The sequence below is a fragment of the Dama dama genome, chromosome 21 (assembly GCF_033118175.1).
Source record: "Dama dama isolate Ldn47 chromosome 21, ASM3311817v1, whole genome shotgun sequence".
Classification (NCBI taxonomy): Eukaryota; Metazoa; Chordata; class Mammalia; order Artiodactyla; family Cervidae; genus Dama; species Dama dama.
Genome location: NC_083701.1, coordinates 16,752,670 through 16,769,233, shown reverse-complemented (window position 1 = coordinate 16,769,233; position 16,564 = coordinate 16,752,670). Strand labels below are relative to the sequence as shown.

Below are 16,564 nucleotides of genomic sequence, written 5' to 3'. Positions count from 1 at the left end.
TGCCATGTCCTCCTCCAGGGGATCTTCCTGACCCAAGAATCAAGCCCACGTCTCTTATGTCTCCTCCATTGGCATGTAGGCTCTTTATCCAGGGAGAGACAGTAGATCCAAAACAGCTCTCAGGGCTAAGCACTGAGGTTAGGAAAGCACCGCATAGTCTCCAGGAAAACAAGGAGACAGGCGTGAACTGCAGGGAGAAGGAAAAGAAGGAAGAGAGAGTGGTTGTTCCAGAGGCCCAGAGAGGAAGGTATTTCAAGGTGCAGGGAGGGTCCGCTGTGTCATATGCTGCTGACCATTCAGGTCAGATGAGAAGGGAAAGTGGGCTCCTTGTGTGGGTGCTTATGGAGTCACTGGTCACCTTCATGGGTACAGGGTCAGGGGAGCGGTGAGACTGACAGCCTACACAGAGAGGTTCAAGGAGAAAAAGCTGGAGTAAGGCCGCCAACAGCTCAGGCGCTGACCATCTGGGGAGGGTGTCTGGACAACAGGGCAGAGGGTGGCCCCCCAGAGGGTGCTCTGGGGAGCAGGGCAGAGCTTCCGACCTCAGCAGGAGAAGGAGTGTGAAAACTACAAACTGGGAGGAAGTGAAAAGTCCAGACCATGGTCCTGGAGAGCCAGGTGGGGAGGAAGGCTTCAGCTGGGGGGCACCGGGATGCAGGCCCAGGGCAGCAAGACCCATTCTGGACACTTCCCTTGGTGGGGAGAGGACGTGGCCTCCGCCGCTGGGCTGGGGCGGGGCCGGCAGGACAGGATGGGACTGGGAGCAGCACGTGAAGGTCTTCAGTGCCCGTGACTGAAGGGTGGTGGTTCTGGACCTGAGTGCATGCATGTTAGTCATCTGGGACGCTCTTCAAAAGTACAGAGCTCTGGGGACTTCCCTGGTGGTCCAGCGGTTAGGACGCCGTACTTTCATTGCCGAGCCGGGCAAGGGTTCAGTCTCTGGTTGGGGAACTGAGATCCTGCAAGCTGCGTGGTGTGGCCGAAAAAAACAACAACCAAAAAAAAAACAAAACAACCAGAGCTCTGACCCTGCCTCTGAGAATCCACATCTGTGCATCCTCAGTAAGGCTCGGCCCCATTTTCAGACTTTTTCCCAGGTGATTGTAATGTGCCAGCAGCTTCAGCTAATTCCCACGTGTGGGACTGAGCCAGCGTGGAAACACTTTGAGAGAAAGAGGGCCATAGGGACATGGCCAGCCTTGGCACTGGAATTGGCCACGATTGCGGTAAACTCGGAAGAAATTTGTTGGCTTTCCTTAGGACAGCAATTCTTATAACATTTACCAAAATGAAAATCTTGATACATTCTGCAGGTTTATAACTCCCCAGAGGCTGGAGAAAAACATCACCTGGCAGCAGAAACACACTTTATTTTTTATTTTTTTGTGGTGGTGCAGATAATTTTGCAAATACTAGATACTGAATTTCACATACTCTTCTGGCATTCCAATGCCCTACATCCTAGAATGCAGAGAAATAGTGTGTGGATGTGCTTAGTCACTTCAGTTGTGTCTGACTCTTTGTGACCCCATGGACTATAGCACGCCAGGCTCCTCTGTCCATGGGATTCTCCAGGCAAGAATACTGGAGGGGGTTGCCATCTCCTCCTCCAGGGGGTCTTCCCCACCCAGGGATCGAACCCACATGTCCTGCGTTGGCAGGTAGATGCTTTACCTCTGAACCACCTGGGAAGCCCACAGAGAAACACAGTCAAGACCCGTTGTTCCTGATGCCCCCTGGAAGAAGGGCTTCCAGGGACCCTGCTGGGTGTCTTTGCCCTCCCATTCTGAATTTCCAGGATGTTCTGGAAAGATGTGGTTTTGTGAGCTTAGCATTTATTTCTTGCACTGGGAAACTACTTCTATCCATTATGTTCAGTTTAGATAGATTGTCAGCAGCGATTGTTAGCCCCACCTTAGCCTGTAGAGACACAATCCAGGACAAGCCAACTATAGTAGCACAGTCACTGGAAGTGGTGATTGGCTCAAGAGGGAGGCTTGGAATTCAAAAAGGGCCAACCCGCATCGTTCTGGGGGAGCAGTTATTATATGGATAATGGTAAAGTTCTTTTCTGAAGCTAGACAGTGTGGGTCTGGATTGATCAGTTGCCATTGTTCCCACACGGTGTGGATAAAGAAGCCTTACAGATGAGGTAGAGAAGGAGGGAGGCAGAGAGACAGAGAAAGAGAGGAAAGACAGAGAGACAGAGATCGAGCAAGAGACAGAGAAACAGAGCTCTGTCAGCAGCGTGCTTGGTCCCAGGCCTCCGGGCTCTGGAACTTTCCATCCTGTTAGCTCCCCCGGCACCCTGCTCGGGTTAAGCTTTTTGGAGGTGGACTCTGTCTCTTGCAACCAGAGCATGTTGACCAGGGCAGATGACTTCTCAGTTTCTTGAGGACCTCAGGGGACGGTGGAGTGGTGGGGGATGCACTGCAGGGTGAGGCAGGCGTGGTCAAAGAGCTTGTGAGGCAGCTGCCCCTGGGACGCCCAGGTGTCTGTCTCGGGGTCATAGCAGTCGAAGGAGGCCGAGTCCTCGATGCTGCAGTCCGTGGTCAGCCGCCGCCCGCCCGTCACGTAGAGCTTGTTTCCCATCACCGTGGCCCCATGGTGCATCCTCCGGTCTTTCATGTCCGCGCATTTGACAAATTTGTTGGACTGAGGGTCATAAGCAAGGATCCTCCTCGTGTAACCTGAAAACCAAGTGGCATATCGAGAAGGTCAGCGATGCTTATTTGGGACTGGAGGTGGGCGGTCCGGGGACCTGTTTGACCTCTGCCATTGTCTAACCCTGAGGCTATACTTTGAACTAAAGCATGGAATGTTTCATTAAGCTGGGGTCTGGACCTGGATCTATCTGACTTGAGTCTCTGCGTCTTTTTTTTTTTTTTTAATTTTCTTTTTGGTCATGCTGCGTGGAATGTGAGATCTTAGTTCCCCAACCAGGGACTGAGCTTGTGCCCTCTGCGGTGGAAGTGTGGGGTCTTAACCACTGGAGTGCCAGGAAAGTCCCAAGTCTCGCATCTTAACTCAGAGTTAGGGCAGCACACATGTCATTCTTAAATTGAGAACTGAGATTCCAGTGGCCTCTCAGCTTCATTGGCTTTTTCATCTTTCACATATGCTCATTCAAGAGCCTTAACTATTCCAAGAAGGAGCTTTGGGAACTCAGAAATGAGTCCCCACAGCAGCCTTATCTGGTGTGTACTTTTAGGACCCCCATTTTACAGATCAGCAAACACAAGCACAGAGATTAAAAACTTGTCTAAGAGCATACGTCCAATTAGTAGCAGAGTCAGGGTTTGAACCCAGATCTATCTGCCCACCCCCCACCCCCCAAACCAGCCCTCTTAACTGTAACATCCTGCAATTGCAGAGAAATTATCCCTCAGCAGCTAGTCTTATTTACAATAGCAAGTTAGTTTTTGAGTTTTTGCCCTGGGTCTGGGATGGTGCTAAGTGGTTTAGATAGGTGAGCACATTTTATGATCACAACTCTGTACATTATTTCATTTCTTTTTTACAGATAAAGACAGGGAGAGACTTCAGGATGAGAAAATAGCTTTGTCAAGTCATCCACCCTCCCCTAGCTGGATAGATGTGCTTTTATTTTATTTCCTTATTTTTTTATTTTAATTTTTATTTTATATTCGGGGGTATAGCTGACTTACAATGTTGTGTTACATTCAGGTGGACAGCAAAGTGGTTCAGTTATGTGCTTTTAAAAAGGCTGTCTTATAGGACAACACCTGTCTATCAGTGACCCTTTTTCCATGAAAGATGCCAGGTTTGTGTCCGGCCTCGTGATCCTCCGTCCAAACTTACCTCCCACGATGACAATCCGCTCCCCAAGCACCACGGCAGGGGCACACACATTCTTGATCATTCTCGTCTCCATTTTGAACCATGTGTTTCTGGAAATGTGATACACCTGAGGGAGAAATAAAATCATGGCACTGCATTTTAAAGTGATATATGTTTTTAAGAAGTAGAAGTAGTAGTTAAGAGGGTAGAAGAGCAGTGATTTCTCTTTCTTTGCCTTTTTTCTCCGGTTCTGAAAATATAGGTATCTTACCATCAATAAACAAAATATAATGATATAACAGGAAGAAGAAACTGTTACCAGAAATTGGTCTTTATGTGGCCTGTGAGCTCAGTGGCTGTGCTTCTGTGGACTGGACCGAGAGTCATGCATTTTAGTTGATAGTATTGTGTTTGCTCACCTTCTTGGAACATTTCTTTCTCTTCAGTGAGAAATGGAGCAGCTTGGACTTGCATAAAACCAATGATCTTTGAATCATTTTTATTTCTGGCTCGTGTTTAGATTTCAACATGTTCCAGTGTATCTGAGAGGGTCTTAGGGCCAAGAATAAATTTGGGTCTAAACGAGGAAGGCTTTTGAACAGGTCATGCCTGAAAGTCATTAGAACTGTACGGGAAAAAAAAAAGGAAGCACGAGAAAAGGAAGAAAGAGTAAAGAGATGGGGGCAGGGTTTCTTGGCCTTGGTCTGGAACAGAGCAGCAGATCGTGATTCTCAGACGTGTGTGTGCGTGCTCAGTCGCTTTAGTCGGGTCCGACTCTTTGCGGCCCCATGGACTGTAGCCCGCCAGGCTCCTCTGTCCACGGCATTATCCAGGCAAGAATCCTGGAGTGGGTTGCCATTTCCTCCTCCAGGGGATCTTCCTGACCCAGGGATCAAACCTGCGTCTCCTCAGACTTCTGCATCACAGGTGGACTCTTTACTGCTGAACCACTGGGAAGCCTTCCCAGACATGTGCTCCTATTAAATCCCTCGGTTTAAAGTCTAAATATCAAATGTAAATTAGTTCATGAGAGATATGAGATGGACTTCACGTAAGAAAAGCAGGAACAAAACCTTTCCAATATTCTTCACCGAAAGTTCTTTCTGTGTGAAATATAATTGCCACCATGCTCAGCTCAGCCGCTCAGTCGTGTCCGACTCTTTGGGGCCCCATGGCCTGCAGCACGCCAGGCCTCCTGTCCATCACCAGCTCCTAGAGTTTACTCGAACTCATACCCATCGAGTCAGCGATGCCATCCAGCCATCTCATCCTCTGTCGTCCCCTTCTCCTCCCACCTTCAGTCTTTCCTAGCATCAGGGTCTTTTCAAATGAATCTGTTATTTGCATCAGGTGGCCAAAATATTGGAGTTTCAGCTTCAACATCAGTCCTTCCAATGAATATTCATGACTGATTTCCTTTAGGATGGACCGGTTTAATCTCCTTGCAGTCCAAGGGACTCTCAAGAGTCTTCTCCAACACCACAGTTCAAAAGTATCAATTCTTTGGCGCTCAGCTTTCTTTATAGTCCAACTCTCACTTCCATAAATGACCACTGGAAAAACCATAGCCTTGACCAGACGGACCTTTGTTGGCAAAGTAATGTCTCTGCTTTTTAATATTAAAGCCCTTATATTTTATCATTTTACCAAATTTGATCTTCACAACCTTCCTATGACATGGATACCACTACTTTCCTCCATTTTTTATATTAGACCATTAAGGCTGAGAGAGGTTAAGTAACATGTCCAAGATCACACAGCTAGACTGAGTGGGAGAGCCTGGAGTCCATGCTTTTATTCACCACACTCATGGCTCTGCTTGGGGCCATGGAAGTATGGCTTTTCTTTTCTTTTTAAAAGATTTTAAAAAATCGTGCACTACTCTAATTTGCATTTATTACAGTATTAGTAGTGTTTAAAGATATTTGGTGCTTAGTCAAGCTTCCCTGGTAGCTCAGCTGGTAAAGAATCTGTAGTGTTTAAAGATATTTGGTAACTATATTTTTGGCCACACCATGCAAAGCATACTGGATCTCAGTTCCTCAACCATGGCTCGAACCCATGCCCCCTGCGATGGAAGCTCAGAGTCACTGGACCACCAGGGAAGTCCCTTTTGTAAGTTTTTAAAAATCAAAGTATAGTTGATTTACAATGCTGTGTTAGTTTCAGGTATTGTTGGTTGTCTGTTTTATATGTAGTAGTGTGTATATGTTAATCCCAGTCTCCTAATTTATTCACCTGCTTTCTCAGCTTTCTATACCCCAGCTTTCTTCTTTGGTAACCGTAAGTTTGTTTTCTATGTTTTTGTGTTGTAAATATGTTCATTTGTAGCTCTCTCTGTCTTTTTTTTTTTTTTTTTAAAGATTCCCCATATAAGTGATATTATATGATGTTTGTCTTTCTCTGTCTGACTTAGGTCCATCCAAGTTACACAAATGGCATTATTTCATTCTTTTTTATGGCTGAGTAATATTCCATCGTATATATGTACCACATGTTTATTCATTTGTTGATGAACATTTAGGTTGCTTCCATGTCTTGACTATTGTAAATAGTGCTGCAATGAATATTGGAGCCATGTATCTTTTTTTTTTTATGTATCTTTTTGAATTATGGTTTTCTCCAGATATATTATATGTCCACAAGTGGGATTGCAGGATCGTATGATAACACTATTTCCGTTCTTTAAGGAACTCCCATACCGTTCTCCATGGGAATCCTTCGTGGTGCATCGGTAAAGAATCTGCCTGCAGTGCAGGAGATATGCGTTTGATCTCTGGGTCAGGAAGATCCCATGGAGAAGGAAATGGCAACCCATTCTTGCCTAAGGAATCTGATGGACAGAAAAGCCTGGCAGGCTACAGTCCAAGGGGTCGCAAGAGTTGGACATGACTTGGCAACGAAACCACCACCACTACCACCACTGCCTTACTGCTGCAACAATTTACATTCCCACCAACAGTGCAGAAGGGTTCCTTTTTCTCCTGTGTGCCTTTTCTTGACGGAGGCTTTCGAGACTGAAGCTCTCTTGAAGTCTCTGTCAGTTCTCAAAGTTGTTGAACCATAGAAGAGGCCACAGCTAGAGACAGGCGCAACCACAATGGCTGGCAAGCCTTGTGTTTTAAACCATCTGCAAATATGCAGGTGACACTCTGAAAAATGAGATCCTTGGAGGAAAGCAAACACTGATTGTATTTTACTTGAGTAACTGCCTCCTGGCTTGCTCTTCTTTATCAGTTTAGAGGATGGTTTCAAAAATAGATTAAACATTTGCTCACAATTCTCTTGATACCCTCAGAGAGTCTGAAGCAAGGACAACAAAGGATGGTTTGTGACCCTGGAGGAAGTGATACTTTGTTACGGTAGAGGGTTTGCTTAATGCCCTCCAGTAATAGAAACAGAAAGAAGGCCAGGTAGACACACAATTTGCTCAGTAACCCCACCCTCCCCAGGGCAGTTTAGTCCTTTAAAAGAATGCTTGCATGCAGGTAAACCATCTGATGAAGAAATCTTTGTCCCTATATCTGAAAACTCAACCTTCCCCATCAAGTAACCCAAGCATTCATACTGAACTATATATCTGAATGAGTACAATTTCCATGACAAAGCTAAATGCTAAGTAGATAAGAGCTTCCAAACTGATACTTTTTCCATTTTCCCCTTCTCTGGACTGCAGGGTAAAAGGATCACTCACATGCTAGTGTTTTGGGTTTTGGTTTTCGGTTTTTTAAGATTCTTGTTTGATTGTCTTGTGCATTTCTGGATGAGTTAGCTTATATAATCTTTTGAGTTTTGTATTTATTCTTAATAATTGATATCAATTTTGTAATGTGAAAATCATCAACATATTTGTTGACTTTATTTTGAAAAATAGTGTTTTTTTTTTTTTTTTTTTTTTTAAACAGGAGGGGCTCTAGCTTTTCATAGAAGCACTTTGTTATAAATCTGAGTGGTGTGGCCAGAGTTTGGAGGGGCACAGAACGTGTCTTTCTTGGCTCAAGTACACGAGTGAAATCTGGAACCGGCTTAGAATCTGCCTAGATGGTCAGGGAAACATGGGCTGGAGAAGTGACGGGAAGAGAAAAACAAGGAAAGGATTGAATAGAAATGATCACTTTTCTCTGTCATCACTGGCACCAACTTAGCCCAAGTTGCCATCATCCCTTGCCTGGGCCTCTAGAAAGACCTGCCTTTGCCTATTCGGGCCTCCTCCAGTTCCCTCTTCATGAAGTGTCCAAAGAAAATTCTAAAAATGTGAATTCGACTACTTCATCTGCACTGCTGCTCTCAGGATTGAACCCCAATTCCTTGATGAGGCCTGGAAAGCCAGACCAGCCTCATTAACACAAACACTCATCTCCTCAAGAATGTTCTAGAATTTCTGTAGGAAGGGCTCAGGGGCAGCAATCTGGGTAGAGGGAGCTGCTCACTATGACCTGGGAAGGGGCTGATGGAGATTACAGGGGGACTGACCATCCCCAGCTCCGCCTTGGTGCACAACCTTTCTGCCCCTTCCTCTGTGTTACAACCGTCTTGTCAAGCTTTTGGTTCCTCCAGGGGATGGGCTGCATCCCCTTTCTGCTTTAGGGTCTTCTGCCAGCTGTCCCCTTACCCAAGAACACCACCCCTCCCTCAGTAGAAGAGTCTGACTCCTGCTCCAGACAGCAGACTCATCTGCTCAGAGAAGCTGCCTGCCCATCTCGGTCCATGTCAGAGTCCTGTGTCCACCATGTGTCCTCTTCCTCTTATACCCTCCATCCTCACCTCCTTCTCTCTTCTCTTGCCTCTCTGCTAAAGTCCACTTAAACCAACCTCACAGAGTTCTCGCCAAAGGCCTCTGAATCCTCACACCCTCCTAGATTCCCCCCAGACTGCTTTAGGGGGCCCGTTAGAGCACCCCTCTATTCAGCAACTGAATCGCAGTTCTCTCCTAAGCTCCTGGAGAGTAAGTGGGATTTACAGCTCATGCCCATGTCCCCAGGGTGCCCAGTGTAACTCCTCTAAATGAACAGAGGAGATCTCAGGGGCCTCCTTGATTATCTTTAGGAGAGGGACTTCCCTGGTGGTCCAATGGTTGGGACTCTGTGCTTCCAATGCAGGGGGCTTGGGTTCAATTCCTGGGTGGGAAACCAAGATCCCACATGCCACATGTGTGACAAAAAAGTAAAAAAATAAAATAAAATAGAGGCCTTTTATTAAAGGTGAACTACAGAGATTAGAATGTGTATAAAGTTGGAAAACACTCAATATTCTGACATTTTGATTTTTATTAATAACACTTCTCAGGGAGCTTGTAAGTGAAATTGGCATCTACCTATCATTTAAGGCAGGGGTTTCACAACCTGGCCTGTACCTTAGAATCTCCTATAAACTTTAATAACACTGAATATCAGGATCCCACCCTTGGAGATTCAGATTTTGATTCAGCAGATCTGAGGTCTGGCTCCTGGACTTTTGGTAATAGACAACGGACCAGGGCTTGAGAATCTTCTTTTAAGGCCTTACTGATTTGGGTTAGAAGCATCTGCAATATTTCTATTTTGTTGTTGTTCAGTTGCTCAGTCGTGTCCAACTCTTTGGCCCCATGGACTGTAGCCCACAAGGCTTCTCTGTCCATGGAATTCTCCAGGCAAAAATACTAGAGTGGGTTGCCGTTTCCTACTCCAGGGGATCTTTCTGATCCAGGGATTGAACTCATGTCTCCTTCTTGGCAGGCAGATTCTTTATCACTAAGCCACCTGGGAAGCCCTGTAGGACTTCACTATCTGGCATTTGATGTGTTCTAGCTAGATCCTTTAGATGTATCTAATGTACATTTGTATGTATTAATCTAACACAAAAGAATTCATAAACGGATAAATTCTTGTTGAAATTAAACTTTCTTCCTTCCTCCCTCCCTTCCTTCCTCCTTTTTCCTTTTCCTGCAACTAACAAGCATGTATTATATCGGTGTATGTGCATATGTATGTGTATATGTGTATTCATGTATTTGTGTATATATACATGTGTTTGTGTGTGCACGTATGTATGCACACGCAGGTGCATCATGCACACACATGTACATGTATGCGTTCACGCAGTGCACACATGTGTGTATCAGTGTGTGTCACGTATACGTTTGTACATATATGTGTGTGCATGCATGCACACATGTGTGTAGGTGTGTGTAGACATAGTGGGAAGAACCATTTACCTGGATACATGTATACGTGTGTGTGCATGCGCACAGGTATAGTGGGAAGGACCATTTACCTGGATACATGCATGCATAAATGTGTGTGTGTGTGTGCATGTATGTGGGAAGTACTGGTTACCTGGATAAGGCGCACAGGGTTCTGCATGATGTCCTCTCCTCCGAAAAGGTAGAGTCTCTGGTCTTTGACAGCGACCGCAGGGTGGAGAACCCCCACTGGCATGCTGGCCATCATCTCCCAGACGTTGCCGACACTGTCGTATCTCTCCATGGAGCCCATGACCTCGTGCCCCTCACCAATCCCCCCAATGGAGAAGATGAAGTTCTTGTGGGCAGCGCTTCTGTGGGAGTAGCGGGCCACCAGCATGGGCTGCCCTGGCCTCCACTGGTTGAGCTTCAGGGAGAAGATGTAGACCTTGGCAGTGGGCACGCTCTTCCCCACAGCCATGCCCCCCAGCATGTAGACGCTGCGGTGCAGGGAGACGGCCGAGGCCTTATACAGGCGGGCCGGGAGTTTGGCAAGGCTCTGCCACCGGCCGGTCTGTCCGTCATACAACAGGACGTCCCTGGTGGTCTGCTGGTTGTCCTTCCTTCCACCCAGGAGGATGAGGAAGTCTTGGTAAGAGTTTCTTGGCGGGACATGCCACAGAGGTTGGAGGCCTGCGGAAGTAGTGGTACTGTACAGGGAAAACACCTGCCTCTTGGCGGTCTCCAGGATGGTCTGGCAGGGGGGCGAGGACTGGAGGAGGGCGTCGTTGGCGATGAAGTGGTGGAAGAAGGCCGGGTGGACGTACTGCAGCCTGACCTGCTTGAACAGTTCCTGCACGTATCGCTTCCGGGTCTGGAGGTCATGCTTGACCCAAACCATGAGGGCCTCGAACACCTTCTCCTCCTCCCCGCACAGCCCATCGTCGCCCAGGTAGTCTCTCAGTTCCAAGGCACAGAGCTCCTTCAGGTCAGCCGACGCGGCCACCTCTGGGAAATACGTCAGGGCCACCTCCCTGGCTTTCTTCCGGAGGGTCTCACAGCTGAAGATTTCAGAGAGTCTGGTCATGCCCAGGCAGTTGCTGGGGGTCAGCTGGCTCTGGAGGAAGGAGGAGCAGGCCTCAAACAGCTTAGGGTACTGTAGCATGGATGCGGCCTCCATCAGGGGCAGGACGCTTTCCACAGTGATGTGCGCCTCGCCCGTGTACACATACAGGACGATTCGCTCCAGAGTCGAGGCGTCGACGCCTTTCAGCTGGACCTTGGCCTCTCGGCTCTCCCGGAAGTTGCTGCAGAACATGGCCCTGAAGTAGGGGCTGCTGGAGGCCAGCACGTTGCGGTGGCAGGGGACCTCCGAGGCCCCGGAGCAGATGCTCACGTCGGTCAGGATCCGATTTTGCCTCAAGTCATTGAGCTGCCTCAGCAAGTCAGAGGAGAAGTCATGGTCTTTGAAGAGGAGCCCCTCTGATGACTCCTCGTCCATCCTGCAAAGACGGGGAGAAGTCCCAAGAGGGAGATCGTCCTGGAGGGTTAAGCTGTGGAGGCTCCGAGACTTAGAGCACGTCTGTCCATTCACTAAGATGTTTGTGGATACCACCAAGAATACTGCTTGGTGAAGACTGGAAAATGGGACCACCTAATGCATGGGTCTCACAGCGAAAATCTCTCTATTCGGTTATGATTATTCTCAAAGATAACAGAGAACTACCATCTGCAGACAATCTGAAAAAAAAAGAAAAAGAAAAAAAATTTTTAAAGAGAGAGAGAAGGTGGTTGGGTAAGTTGGGAGAGTCGAAGGTGGCAAGTGGTCACAGGGGCTGAAACGTTAGCTCAAAGCAAGATGACAGTTTGTGCATTTGAAGCAGAAGTCTATGAAACTTTCTCCGGATTCTCAGCATATCTCTTACTTAGTACACTCATCCAAACATCTTTCTGGGTGTTAGTCATTCCCCACAGATGTCATGCTGGGGGCGTGGCCTCTGGTATCGGGACAGAAATGAGGGATGGAAATGGACCTTTGCGATGTTTTGTTTTTATTTTTAAACATGACCTCATGGAGTCTTGTGGGTTTTGTTTTTAAAATGAGATAAATAGAAAGCAGAGACCAGACGATGCCCTGGGCAGGGTTTATTGGATGACATCTGGCCACCCGTCCACCTGCAGAAGAATTAAACATTAGAGCTATTTACCTCATTTTCCTGCAGTGACAACCACCGATACCTGCCGCGGCTGGTCCCTCCGGAGACTTTCCACCTCTGGCTCCAAGTGAAACCATAAACCCAGGCCTTTCCTTAAGCTGGCAAATAATTTGTCCTGGGAGAATTCTGGATTTGTTTATGCTGAAGGCACTTTCACAGTGTTTTAGAGCTTTGTGAAAGAACTGCTGGGCAGAGAGACCGTGTATACATTCCAGGGCTAAGAATAGTTGCGTATGTACTTTCCACTGTTATGACATGTGACTTTCCATTTGCCTTTTGCAGCAACCCGAGGGCCTGTGGGGCCGGCGCATGCCCACATGCCTTGTTTCCTTGGCAAATGTTTACATGGGCAGAAATAGATTTGGAGGAACAGCTTCTCTTAGATAAGACTTTGCTGCCCACTTGGACACATCCCGAGTCCCTTGTCCTAAAAGTGCCTGGGAATTCTAGATGTCTGTAAACAGGTTGCTGTGACCTGGGAAAAGTCACTGAAGATAGTTCTGGGTGAGTTTAAGGTGGCAGATGGTCACAGGGAAGCCAGAACATGGGGGCCCAAGGGCATTGCTCAGTTGGTCTCTATTTCCTACCGTCTGCGGGCAGGATTGTTGGAGGAGGGCTGTGAGTTCCTCCTCCAGGCTCCAAGGGTGATGGTCTTTGTGATGAAGACTGTTTTAAATATTTGTGAAGCACACCCAGGGTTTCCAGACTTGGGGAAGACCAAAGCATCATGGATCCTCCTTATCGCAGGGGCTTCTGTTTTAAAGTGGCCAGAGCAGTACTCTTGTGGATCACACCTGCTTCTCACCAGAGCCCTGCTGACTGTTCTTCAGTTCATTTTTTTAAAAAAAATAGTTCAGTCTTGCTTTTCTGTTTTATTTTTCCAATTTTTCCCATCAGAGAGGCTTGAACTATAGGAAGGAGGCAAAGTATGTTGCTCCAGGAGCAGAGTGTGGGCAGAAGAGAGAGTGAGGATGAAAGGAAGGAGAAGAAAGAGGAGGGTGAGGAAGAAGAGGAGGAGAGTGCTGATGGTGATGGAGTAGGATGCAACCTCCAAATATAAGCATTAGAGCCATGCTGGAGGGCTGTAGAGCCGCCAGGGTGAGTTAAAGGGACCCTGAATCTATCCTGGCTCTGCGCTCAGGGAGGTCCTGATTGAGGGTACCAGCAGTGAATGATGGCAGGGAAGCCTGGCTTTTTCTCCTTCTCAAGTCTTGCCGGGACTATTGCAACAGTCGCTCCTAACCCTCGCTCCTTGTCTCTCCCTCCAGTACATCCACCCTGTCACTACATTGGTCACCCCCGAGAAGTCAAATCGGAATATGCCCGTCCCTCAGCATCATGCCCTGACTGCAGGATAAAGTCCAGACTCTTTAGCAAGAATCAGATTGGCCTCCTGCCCTCCTCCAGAACCATCTCCTGCCACTTCCCTGTCCCACTTATGTTTTTCACTCTGGTTCCCTCAGACAACTTGCAGATCCCTGTAGGTGTCTGGTCCCTGTTGGGGAAGCTGGGCTGGGCTGCCTTTAAGGGCACCACAGAGCATGGTGGCTGGGGGCTGTCTCACATAGTTACACATCACAGAGTAGAGAATGCCCAGAAGAGTCTCGAAAATCGAGATCAGGAAAACATATCCATCACAGGTCACTGGGGCCAGGTGCCTAGAGGTCAGAATTAAGAGCAGAAGATCTGAGCCAAGGGCGGTCAGAGACCCTGGGAGGCAGAAGCAGGGGGCTGGAGAGAGCAGCTGTCAGAGTTGGTGGCTGTTTTTTGCACTTCTGCCAATGAAGAAACTGACTGCCAATTCAAGAGATGAAAGAGACACGGGTTCGATCCCTGGGTCAGTAAGATCCCCTGAAAGAGGAAATGGCCACCAGTTCTAGTACTCTTGCCTGAAAAATTCCGTGGACAGAGGAGCCTACAGTCCATGGGGTTGCAAAAAGTCGAACGTAACTGAGTGACTGAGCACACTTGCACTTCTGAGCTATGCTGGGGATATGTGAACGAGTAACCACATTCCTTCAAGGGCCTGAGATCCTTCTATATGTGCTTCCAGGCCTTTGCACATGCTCTTCCCTTTGCCATCCTTTCCATTTTCACTTCTGAACTCCTATTCATCCTTCAAAACCTTGTTTGTGTATCAGCATCTCCAAAAGTCTTCCTTGACCTTCTGAGTACTCAGTACTCCTCTGTACTGTTTCCATCCCCTCTACACACTTCTAGGGACATGCCTCACACCCTCATTGCAATTATGTTTGCCTATCTGCGTCCATTCTGTTAGAACGTAAGTGTCTGGACAGCAAGAACCTTTTCTTAATTGTCTCTATCTGCAGTGCCTAGCACAGTGCCTGGTACACTGTGGCTGGATTATATATAGTTCCTGAATTGAGCATGACAAAGGGGAGACTGGGGAAACAGAGTGAGTTCTGCTGGGTGCCCTTCATGCCCCCTGTTTGCCAAATAGGATTAGCCGGGCTGCCGTGTTCAAGACTTCCCTGATGGCTCAGTGAGGAAAGAATCCGCCTGCAGCGTATGAGACACAGGAAATCCAAGCTCAGTCCCTGGGTTGGGAAGAGCCCCTAGAGGAGGAAGTGGTGATCCACTCCAGTATTCTTGCCTGAAATATCCCATGGACTGAGAAGCCTGGTGGGCTTCGGTCCAAAGGGTCTCAGAATCGACTGAGCAACTGAACATGTGCATGCACAGCTTGGTACGTGTCCATTAGAACACAATGTAACCAATGCTCTGGAGCAGTCCTGGATGTTCCTCCTTTTAATCAAATCCAATAACATGGTGAAGTGAAAAGGAAAATGATTGCTTTATACCACAGAGCGAGAGTTAAGTTCAAGTTTGGGAACTGAACTGTGAAGTCTTCCCAACTCCAAACCTAGTGTTTTGGTCTTTGGCCTTGCAGTCAGCACAAGGAAAACCATAATTTCCGTATTGCTCTGAGGTTCCTGTATCATTTCTCTTCCAGACAGTGGGCAAGCTAAGATTTGGTGGGAGGGCAATAGGTAGGGATTTCTGTGCGTGAACTAACATGGCACCACCCATTGGTAGGAACCTTGGATCGTCCCCTACATTCTCTAATTAGACCTTCTGGGATCCAGCCCTGTCAAGTGTTCAGACGAGCCCTGGTGTGTAGCGTCAACGTCTGACCAACTTTAATACATCTTTTGGATTCTAAAGTTTTAGAAAAAACAAGCCCCCTTCTGTTGGCCTGCCTATGAGGAAAATTGCTTTTGCTTAGTCACTTTAGTTATGTCCAACTCTTTGGGACCCCATGGACTGTAGCCCACCAGGCTCCTCTGGCCATGGAATTCTCTAGGCAAGAATACTGGAGTAGGTTGCCATGCCCTCCTCCAGGGGATCTTCCCCACCCAGGTATCAAACCATGTTTCCTGCATTGGAGGTGGATTCTTTTACTGCTGAGCCACTGAAGAACACTATGAGGAGAATTCTACATTCAGTTCAGTTCAGTTCAGTCGCTCAGTTGTGTCTGACTCTGCAATCCCATGAATTGCAGCACGCCAGGCCTCCCTGTCCATCACCAACTCCTGGAGCTTACTCAAACCCATGTCCATTAAAATGTTTGGAAAAGACACAGAGTCTTGGTGTTTACCTCCTAGCAGGCATACATGTATAACACTAAATACATAAACACTAAACCCAACTCCAAATGTGTATCTACTACCCCCACCCCAGTGTAACCCCAATTGGCTAATTTCAATTCATGAATCTATTTGTGTCCAATAGTCTTATGCTCTTTGTCTTAACTTTATTTCCTGACCTTCTCTGGAAGATGTCTTAGTTTAGGGTCTGAACATATGGGAACTTAAGATAAATGAGCACATTCAGCTCCTTGCCCCTCCTTGTGATGAAAATCAGTGTCATAAGGACTCAACAGTCAGGCTTCAAAGGCATGAAGACTCAGGAGAATCTTCACATCTCCTCTCCGCATCTATGTGGTCTTGGGCAGGTAGCTTATTCTTAACTGAAGTATAATTAGTTTATGATATCATATTAATTCACTGCATAGTGATTCAGTATTTTTACAGATTGTACTCCATTTAAAGTTATTGTAAGATAATTGCTATAACTTCTTGTGCAGTACAATATGTCCTTGTTGCTCATCTATCTGATACAGAGCAGTTTGGATCTCTTTATCCCATACCCTTAATTTGCCCCTCCCCTTCTTTGGTAACTACTTTTCCAGCCTCAATTTCTCCATATGTTAAATGGGGGTAACTTGATCACAGAGAAATAATGTATGGGAAGCATCTAGTAAAGTGCCTGGCACAGCGTAGGTTCACAGGAAATTGTGGTTAGTGTTATTCTATTACTCTGAAAATAATCTCATGAGATCCCAATATTTCCTGTACTCAGTTTT

At 47.0% G+C, this 16,564-nt stretch overlaps 1 protein-coding gene across 1 annotated transcript; it reads right to left on the bottom strand.

Moving 5' to 3' along the window:
- Positions 1 to 1,398: 1,398 nt before the first annotated feature.
- On the bottom strand, positions 1,399 to 12,306 carry KLHL38 (kelch like family member 38). The gene is made up of 4 exons (XM_061122797.1): positions 12,169 to 12,306; positions 10,116 to 11,701; positions 3,823 to 3,928; positions 1,399 to 2,690 (listed from the first exon to the last, which is right to left on the bottom strand). The coding sequence occupies exons 2-4, from the start codon at positions 11,460 to 11,462 to the stop codon at positions 2,401 to 2,403; spliced, it is 1,743 nt and encodes a 580-aa protein (XP_060978780.1). The 5' UTR covers positions 11,463 to 11,701; positions 12,169 to 12,306; the 3' UTR covers positions 1,399 to 2,400.
- Between the last annotated feature and the right edge of the window lie 4,258 nt (positions 12,307 to 16,564).

Excerpts from the sequence above, each read along its gene's own strand:
- KLHL38 (XM_061122797.1), bottom strand. The coding sequence starts at position 11,462 with ATGGACGAGGAGTCATCAGAGGGGCTCCTCTTCAAAGACCATGACTTC. Across the intron at positions 3,929-10,115 it reads ACCCTGTGCGCCTTATCCAG|GTGTATCACATTTCCAGAAA; the intron begins GTAACCAGTACT and ends TTTCTCCCTCAG. Across the intron at positions 2,691-3,822 it reads GCGGATTGTCATCGTGGGAG|GTTACACGAGGAGGATCCTT; the intron begins GTAAGTTTGGAC and ends CTTGGTTTTCAG.